The 9,618-nt window shown below is 42.4% G+C and overlaps 1 protein-coding gene across 1 annotated transcript in view; it reads left to right on the forward strand.

The window, feature by feature from the left end:
* ZCCHC9 (zinc finger CCHC-type containing 9) overlaps window positions 1-9,392 on the forward strand; it is an 84,680-nt gene extending 75,288 nt beyond the window's left edge. Inside the window, exon 6 of the mRNA XM_069224573.1 lies at window positions 8,478-9,392. Within this exon, the coding sequence (XP_069080674.1) occupies window positions 8,478-8,596 (119 nt within the window). The 3' untranslated portion in view covers window positions 8,597-9,392. The remainder of the gene's footprint in view (window positions 1-8,477) is intronic.
* The last annotated feature ends 226 nt before the right edge of the window (window positions 9,393-9,618 follow it).

Here is a 9,618-nt window from a genome sequence, read left to right on the forward strand (position 1 = left end):
GCTCTGAGGGGCCCTCATCAGTACCAGGAGTACCATTTACCAGGGACTTACAGTGGGGCTGAAGAGTCCGTCACTTGGGTATGAAATGACCAGGTGTTTTGTTTTAGGGAAGGAACATTGGCTCTGGGGAGCTGGTTAGCAGGAACCCAGTGCACTTCAGTCAAATTTGCATCTAAAATCCAGGCAAAAAGTGGTGGTGGTAGGATACTGCAACCAGAACCTAGCTCCCTAAAGTGCCCTTCATCATTGGTAAAAAAGAAACGACTTTTGCCACTGCTGGAAAAAATGATGAAAAAAAGCAAAAAGCATACTGTTTTGAACATGCATGTGCATCATGATGCATGGGTGCAGAAATATCATAAGACATGCACATCCACATTTGATGATGCAGCCACCATTTTAGTTATTTATTTAGTTTACTGTTCCAAGGTGACGGAGTCATTCTTAGTGCAGCAAATCAAAAAAATATTTCACAAGTTAAATTACAGCTTTTGACGGAAGCCTGCCCTGTTTACTATTGAGGACACTGCTAACCCGACTAAAACACTGGATAGTGCCAGATGCAGGCGCTGCTCTGTTTTCTCTTTCTTTGGGGGGGGGGGGGGGGGGTTTAAACTCAGAAACTGTTGCGTGGCTAACTTCGGCCATGCATGAAATTTTTGACAGCGTCCGTTCTAGAGGCAAATGCACTGGCTGAGACCAAATTATAAAAGTATGTTTTTTCACAGTTTGAGTTAACTTACATCATGTTGGTCTTTTTGAAACGGATTACTGGATAACTTTACATCTTGAAGAAATTGAAACCAAGTAAGGGGCTACAACAGTACAGTTATCCTCATTGCTTTATATCTTGAGTGTGATATCCAAGCTGAGTGGTCCTCGCTATGGGTCCCACCCGCTAGTGAATCTGTAAACTGCTGTTTCAACTGTTTACTCAGTTGTTCACTAGCTAATGCCTTTGTTTTATATATTCCTCCAATGTGGGGAGTATTTTACAATAATGCTTACTTGTCTTAACCAGCACTTAGGCAGTTATGATGGTATGGCCCCACATTTCCTGTTCATCTGAGAACTCTCGGCTCAGTCCCAACAGCAGGGCTGATATAGCCTGCTGCAGAATGACATTTGTGGCTGGCTAAGATCAACTTTAATGGGGACCTACATCGAGTTAGCAAGCCTTTGTCCAAAACCCAACAAGTAAGTAGTTGGATTCAGTGGTCATCCTCGGAGTAGCTAAGTGAATTGCCAGTCTGAGACAGGCACTGAGTGGCAGAGCTCATTTTGTCATGCTTGGTTGTGTGCAGCAGTTGTCTTCGATGCCCTGCATCATAGTGTTTCTTTCAACTATTTCAGCGCTATGTTCCAGAGGCTTTCATCCAGCCCTCTTCTGTTCACACTTTTCTCCCATCCACTACAGTTTACAGAATGGGGCAGTGGGGTCAGCCCATTACTGACTAACATCACTGTGAGTGACTGCATTCTGTTCTTTCAAAAGGAACACATCTACACACAAAGTAGTTCCCTTTTAGTGTCAGGGAACTACTATGGCATTGTATTCATTTTGATACTAAAAATACCTTTGCTTTTAGACAAATATTTTTTTGCACCCAGCCGCTTAACTAACAAAAGTTTTTTTTTTTTGTTTTTTTTTACACACATAACGAAACAGGTTAAACCGATCTTTGCCCACTGCTATAGGCCTCCAGTTGCAGGCACTAGGAACAGTCCACATTTTAATAGCTAGCCCCCTGTAAGACAAGTTGTCCTGCTGGTTATGTGTGAATCCTATTAGTATAATCATTTATCATCTGAAATGCAGTACAGTTGCTAGGTATTCAATGCATGTACAGCATTAGAGCAGAGACTAAAGTCTCAGTCCATAAGTATTTCAATTGAGAAATCACATCAAGATAACCTTAAAAAAAAAGCAGAAGTGGTGAAGATATATAAGTGCTCAGTGTCCCCCGTGATTACACAGTGAAAAAACAAAATAATCTGTTTTGTTCATTCATAATTACTCACTAATTACTGGGCTGCTCTTTTCTTTGTAATAAAGTAAGGTCCCTCAGTCATGCAGGACCTGGTGAGTAATGCCCTCGAATCTCTGACGACATTACACTGAAGGAGTTTAAACCCTCAGCTAAGAAGCTGAATAGTAGATGATTCAGCCTTCAGTCACCCGAGCCTGTGCGTTCGGAAAATCTTTTGAAAGGCCGTGAAGATAAAACTACCACCGTGCTACAAAACAGGAGTTCATAAAGAGGCCTAAGTTTACTGTACATTTTCTGCATGGACAGATTGCTAGTAATACATTTAAATGTTTCCTGTCTTCAGAATGATCCCAAAAAGGAACCATTTAAAATTCAAATGCTCGGCTAATTAAAAAAGCTGACCGCATCAGTCGAGGTGTCCTCACAGGTGTGTTTATATTTGTCTCCAAACTTGGAGACAGGCTACAAGGACAGTGAATAGGAAGCGTTGCGGGGTACTCCGCATCATTGAGGTGCCCTCGGTTGAATACGCGCAGTCTTTGCCAGCCCACGTTTGATTGCTTCACCGCATTGATAGACGGTCAGTTTCACACACGAGGGCACTGGTTCTCCCCTCAACATTTGTTTTGCTGCATCCTTCGATTCTGTTTCCCCTTCAGTGAGGAAGCTACGTATCTACTGGGTCTTTGTGTCTACCAGGTTCATATGATCACACTTGCAAAAGCTGCCCTTAAAACCTGATGCTGGCACAATACATCCAACTGCCCCCTTATTTCTACTCTCTACAGGCAGTCATGCTGATGGAAAGAGCAGTCGTAATACTGCTCCAGCAAGGCAGAACCTAAGGAGGCTGCGACCCAACGTGCTGGACAAATTCAGTCATCTTAAATCTTGTTTAAAGACAAGAGGAAGCTGTGTTGGGAGGCTCATCCTATTCTGCCATTCCACCAGTTGACTACAAGATTTTGTCGACCAGACTGAGGAAGGAAATATTCAGAATTTCACTCTATAAGTATCCAGTTCTTCTTTCAACCACGTCCCCATGGACATGGGAGGTGTCTCAGAGAGATCTGTACTCAACTGATACCTTATTTTAAATGTTTACACATTTTCCACATACCCTTTAACTAAGCTGATAACTCGCTCACGTTCAAACTAAAACCTGCGCTCTGCGCTTCCTATGCATGTTGCCTGCATTCCATTGAATACTGAAATAAAAGTCAAAATGAAGGTGTATAATAGCAAGCAGCTCTTTATCTCTTGGAGAGTGGCCCTTGTTAAAAAGAAGTTTTAAAAGACTATGTTCCTGATATTCCTACACCTTTCTGCACCTCGCCCTCTTTATTTCTTTTAAATATAGATACCCCCTATTTACAGTCTCTGCTATGTCAAAAAGTGGACACCAGGTGGATTTAAGGGCATCGAGGAGTGGCCAGTGGTTACCTCTAGGGTAGGGTGGCTAAGCATTGTGTTACTGGTCTTCACAGTACCATGCAGTGTTTATGTGATGTGCAAGAGGATCGGTGAATGACTGCCATTCCAATAGACTTCCACATTACTTCAGTCCTCAGTTCTCTGGTCCTTCGCCTTCCCTCGGGCTACTCTGTCATTGACTCCTATGAAATGCTAATTTTATATTTTCCTTTCTGATAAAAGTCTTACCCCTCACCTTTTGAAGGGGGATTATGTCTGCAAAGGATTCTTTCGAGTATAATTGTCTTGCCTGCTTTTGGATGTTGGCCTTGTTTTGAATGATTGTGGGAATGCATCATAGATATTTTCGGATATTAGATCTTGGAATTTCAATGCTTCTGGCAAAACCATCAGTCTCTTCAAATGTGGTCACTTGGTTACGGTGGTGGAAATGTCCATTTTGTTTCTTTATTAGTCTTAAATATTTTTCATTGGATGATCGGTGGGTAGTTTCATGTGATCATTCTGACGTTCTGTACACATAGGGGCACATTTACTGGAATTTTACTAGTGTAGTTCACCAAGCAAAGTTGCTACGTTGGGTTGAGTTAAGGGAGAGAGCAGGACAGCACAATATCTGAAAAGTATGGTGCTGTAGCTTTTTTTCTCAAGAACTGGTGTACAATCAGTCTACCTAGCTAGATATATATATATATATATATATATATGGGTGTGTGTGTACACATACACACACAGCCAACTCCTTCCCCCCCCCCGCTCCATAGTGCAAAGGTGTGTACGCAATGCCTAGCTCTGGTTTTGTACTGGAAGGGTACACTTCCAGTAAAACACATTATTCTTATACTAACTAGAACTTTTCCCTCTTTGTATGTTTACTGCACAGTGCAGCACACATGCAAGTTCATAGAGATTAAAAACAAAAAAACTTCCTACTTCACACTTGCCTCAAAGAGGTTTTGGCACAAAGCCATGTGTACCATTGTGAGTACATAGGACTTTGCACCAAAAACTATGAGCAGTAGCATGGGAACGCCCATGGGACATCTTTCTCGAAAGCAGTGTTACTTTTAGGCAGCTTGCGCAGGGCAGTAACTAACAAACCAGTAATTTGTGCGTTTGAAAAGTCCCCAAAAGGGACACACAGTGTTAATGAATCGGGCCCATATTGTATAGAATCCTTAGACTATCACGAGTAATTATACTGAGTGGTTAAGTAAAACAAATCAAATGCAGGTTGTCAAGTCAGACACTGGGTGGCAGTATAGTAACATAAGTGTTGGAAGACTTCATACATTACAGTATGCGCAGTCTGATAAAGGATTTAGGGGAGAAATTTAATAAAATGTAACCCAACGTAGCATAGCAACTAAAGTTGTAGCATTGTGTGAAAGGGGGAGTGAAAACCTGTGCTATTTCTATTAAGATATGGCACTGCTTTTCTCTCCACCAGTGCTGGCACGTTTTGGACTGCCATGCACTTGCACACAGACCCATGCAACATAGTGCAAGGATGTGTGTGTTCTCAAGCACAGAGTTTGTTCTGGAAGGTGATCCTTCCACTTTGCACATTGTGCTGCATCAAAAGTTTGCCAAGTATGGCTGAATTAAAACCTTTCTCCTCGTGAAGCCTGTCTCAAGGAGGCTTAAGGTTTTGGCACAAATGCCTGTATATAATTGTTAGGAACTAGGTATGTGTGTAAAAAACCCATTGATGATTGCATGGGAAAGCTCATGGAACACACTCTTGAAGGGGAAAGTAGCGGGTAGTGCTACTTTGCTTTACTTTAGGCAAGTTTCCAAAACAAATCTGGATTTGTGTTCGAAAGTTTTGTGTAAATCTGGCATTGTGTTGATAAATTAGTGGGGAGGGACTCATTGGTACCAGTTTTACGAAGAGCCTTCCACTGTGCAAACACATGTAGCCGTGTTTTAATAACTTTTGATCCGTTTGAGGTATAAACATTTTTTTTGCTAGAATCTGCAGATTATGCAACAGATGGTGGATTATGTGCAAATCCATAATTAGGTGAAAAAAGCCTTGCCGCATAGTTCCAGTGGTCCTGCTTATAATGTGATTCTTCCAGTTTTCTGAGTCTGGCAATTGAAGTTTTGTTTTCCCCCACTGTAAGCACAGACCTTTAAGTATCACCGTCCCCAGTTTTGGAATAACGAGGGGTGTCAGACATGTCAAAGGTACACTTGACATATGGGTGTTACTTCAGTCTTTAGTTCCTGTAGGATCCTGCTTACAGCTAGCAACCCGGGATAACTTAAGTTAACAAAATGGATGCAGAGAGGCCAGTCATAGCGGAAGGGAAAGATAAGGAGTTAAACCATAAAAAAGACCCCAAGACCTAAAGAGATTTAGTAGTAGTCTAAATAATAGACAAAGACAAAACTAGAGTGAAGGGGCAAGTGTCTGAGTGTGAATTTGCATTTATTTGATGCTTACTAACCCTGATTAAGTATTGAATTATGCTATATGGAGATGAGATGCACTGGCCGCGAGAAAATAGCTTTCCTGTTAGATCTAGGTTAGATCCAGTAATTTATATAAGATAGTAGCCACCCATTAGACTGTATTACAAGAGCAGGCGTGGTGTGAAAATTCTCTAAAATGGTAGCATTAGGGACCACATGCATGTAGGACTGCTGTTCCCATATGGTCACATACTGAAATGTAGTATATTTTGTTATTCATGGCAAGTCTGCTACGACTGCTGAAGGGATGATAAAACTGCTGTAAGTCATTTTAATCCTTTTCATTTTACCCTTATAAGAAAGTATGATTGCATTGGTGTTTAAAGACCTGTTCTTTAGGCCTGACAGTAAAAGAAATAAATGCTAAATTATCGTGCTTACTTGCCTTCCAGGTATGACATTGGTTTGAGTTTAGCAGCATCAGCGCTGCAGTGGCACAGGTGCGGCTTTTATACTCCGAACCATTGGCCCAAGTCGCAGTTAATGCAGTTCTCTGCCCCCCGCGCTCTCCCCACTTTTCGGCTGGGCCAAGGCACACAGCAGGGGTGTCCCTTGTCCCCCTTAACCCTCCCTCTGGTCCTGGAGCCTTTGGCTACGTGGATCCGAGGAGATCGCCTCGTGAAGGGGTTGAAATGGTCCGCTGACGGGGAAGACAGGCTCTCCCTACATGCGGATAATATTCTGCTGTATGTGATGCTCCCTAGCCCACCCTAGCCCTGATAACGCATATACTGGATATCTTCCGGCTGCATGCAGGTTACACAATTAACTGGGGCAAGTGGCTGATTTATCTCCTCGATGGCTCTACTCCATAATTGCCATGGGGCTGTGCGGCCCAAGTCACAACAACCGGATTTCGTTATTTGAGTATCTACAGAGCTAGAGACCCCCGAGCTTTTTACACGTACAACCTTGTACGGCTCTGTAACAACATACATCATTGGCAGACTTTACCACTAACCCTCCTGTGGAGAGCGGCTCTATAAAATGATGGCTCCTACCGTGTTTCTGTACATACTCCAAAACACGCTATACCTGATCCCACACAGTTACTTCCAGACAATAGAGAATACCGTGCACTCCCTGCTCTGGGACGGGGGTAACCCCACATAGCTTATAAGAAACTTACCAAGGGTTGGTACAAGGGTGAGATAGCCCTGCCGGACATACAAAAATATTACTGGGCTTCACATTTGATCATAATCAATTCTTGGGCCTACTCGTCAGAAGAGGAGGCAGCTGTTTGAATGGATAGACATAACATGCTCCCAGGAGGATATCTTAAGGCACTCTAAAGTAACACATGTGCAGTGTCCCTCCCTGGCCCTACTGACGTGACCCTTGCACTTTGGCCCACCACACAAGAAGCCTTGGGCTGGAATAACAAGATCACAAAGGCCTCTTCCCTATGGGATTCTGCACAGCTAGACACTCTTGCAACACAGCCAGGGTTCCATAAACGGGACTTGATAGAATGTCTTGAGTGGGAGACCTCTGGCCCCCGAATGGGAGGATTTCCTTTGTTGATTTACAGAGGGAATATCCATTAGCGCCCACAGATTACCATAGATATTTACATATACAACACATGCGCTGCCCAGAGACAGTGACCCCTCTGACTCTTCCCCACTTGCAGACAGACTACTGGATCATCACTTGTCCAAGAAAGTGATCTCACTCACCTATCGTGAAATTCTCAGTAACTCCCCAAATACACTAATTAGTTTTAGGGAACGGTGGCCGCAGGACCTCCAAGGTATTGAGGGCAATGAATGGGCTGAGGCTGTAGCCTCACAGAGAGAAGTGGCCATCAGATTAAGATTCCACCTCATACAGATAAAATTAATTCTGCACAGAGCTTGCTACTCATGTACCGTCTTAGCCAAAATGGGCAGAGCAGCCACTCCGGTGTGCCCACGGGTTGTGCGGGACAGGGGTCCTTCTTTCATATGATCTGGAGCTGCCCACGTTTACAAATGTATTGGGAGAAGGTAGTGAACTGCTTAAATGAGGTGTGTGGAGGTAAGATGGAACTATTGAGAAAATGGTGGCATCTTAATATCTGGGACATGACTGATCTGGGTCGCATGGCTCAGCTTTAAATGATGCTAGGACTAATGATTGCTAAACGTAATATAGCCCGAAAATGGAGAGCAGAGCAGGCACTTCTGTTACTGGAATGGAAATGTGTTATGGACTGGTGTATGATGGCAGAGAGGGATGTCTACAAAAGTAAGGGCTGCCCGCAGAAATGGTCTAAAATATGGGGCAAATGGAAAACCTACCGAGGTAACTTGTGCACGCCCATAGTGGGCACTACAGAAACTGATATTCAAGGGAGGTAGCCAGACATTGCTACTGTCCTTTGATTTGCCAGTTGAGAACAGGGGGTGCTGGTGGGGACATGGAGGGAATGCTCGCTTCTGTTGCATAGGGCTGTTACATGAATGCTGCATAATGTTAAGTACAGTTGATATTGTTTGTTCTGTTGCCTACAATAAAAAGATTTTAAAAAAAACAAAACACTGTAGTGGCATAACGCTTTTCCTCTTATCTTTTTTTGCTCAATAGGCCAGGTGTTAACAGTTGGTAGATGGTCCAGTGGAATGAGCGCAGATTACGAGGAGATTCCAGTATCATCGAAAACACTGAAGACAAAAACAAAGTCACCAAAAGTTGTTAACTTCTGATAGCGATCAGTGTTGTTTTTTTTTTTTTTTTTTTTTAAAACACCTTTAAAACACAGACGTACCAGAGACCACAAAATATTCAGCAGTACAACTGTGGGACATTGTCAGCACCTATAAGACTCGAGTATCAATTAGGTCAACTGAGCTTGCATTGGAATCTCGTGAGAAGAACCTCTTGTGGCCAAGTGAGCGTACATGGACTTTTGTGAGACGAACTTCTTTTCTCATCCACACACTCAAACATCGGAACCTCTGTAGAATACCTTATTTTAAAGTTACCTTGTTTCCCATGTCAAAATTTAGGGAATAATTTGCTGGGAAAAAAAGGGAATAGTAGAAATGATCACTCATCGTACCAAAGGAGATGCGTAGTGGCTCAAGTACTGTAACTTTTAAAGATGTCTTGCTGTAGGGTTTGTGATCAAGAAGTTCTTCTAGAGATAAATTCCAGAACAACAGTTTGCACAGTCTCCTTTTGTATTGCTCTGTGAAGTTTTTGTATGCTGTCTAGACAGTTCTATATATATATGTATATATATACGGAAAGACAGAGATTCTTATCTGTGTATTGGGAAATTTGTAACTATATGTCTTCCTTTTGGTCAAAAGTGATGCAAATGGTCTTTCATCACTCCCTCGCCCACACAAGGTTATGTATTCTTTCCTGCTACTATTGCATACTACACAAATTTATATGCCTTCTTATGTAATTTTCACCTAATGACCGCAGAACAGAACGTTCTCAGGAGGTAATTAAAGACAAATGCAAGTTTGATTAAAGCTTATTTTGTCTCTATTACCTATCTAAATAATATTGTTTAAGGCATAAAATGCATCTTAAGTGGGCAGTGTGGAGAGACGATAATGACGCATAAGCAACAAGTTTTATGAAACGTGAATGTTTGAAGATGCCCTGCGCTTTTGAACTGTTTTATTTTGGCATCTTTTCTAAGCTGCACAGCACCACAATTGTTCCTGCATTTCTGTTTCACAACTGGGTATACTAACAGTAATCTAAACTA

This window comes from Pleurodeles waltl, chromosome 1_1 (genome assembly GCF_031143425.1).
Source record: "Pleurodeles waltl isolate 20211129_DDA chromosome 1_1, aPleWal1.hap1.20221129, whole genome shotgun sequence".
In the NCBI taxonomy this organism is placed as follows: Eukaryota; Metazoa; Chordata; class Amphibia; order Caudata; family Salamandridae; genus Pleurodeles; species Pleurodeles waltl.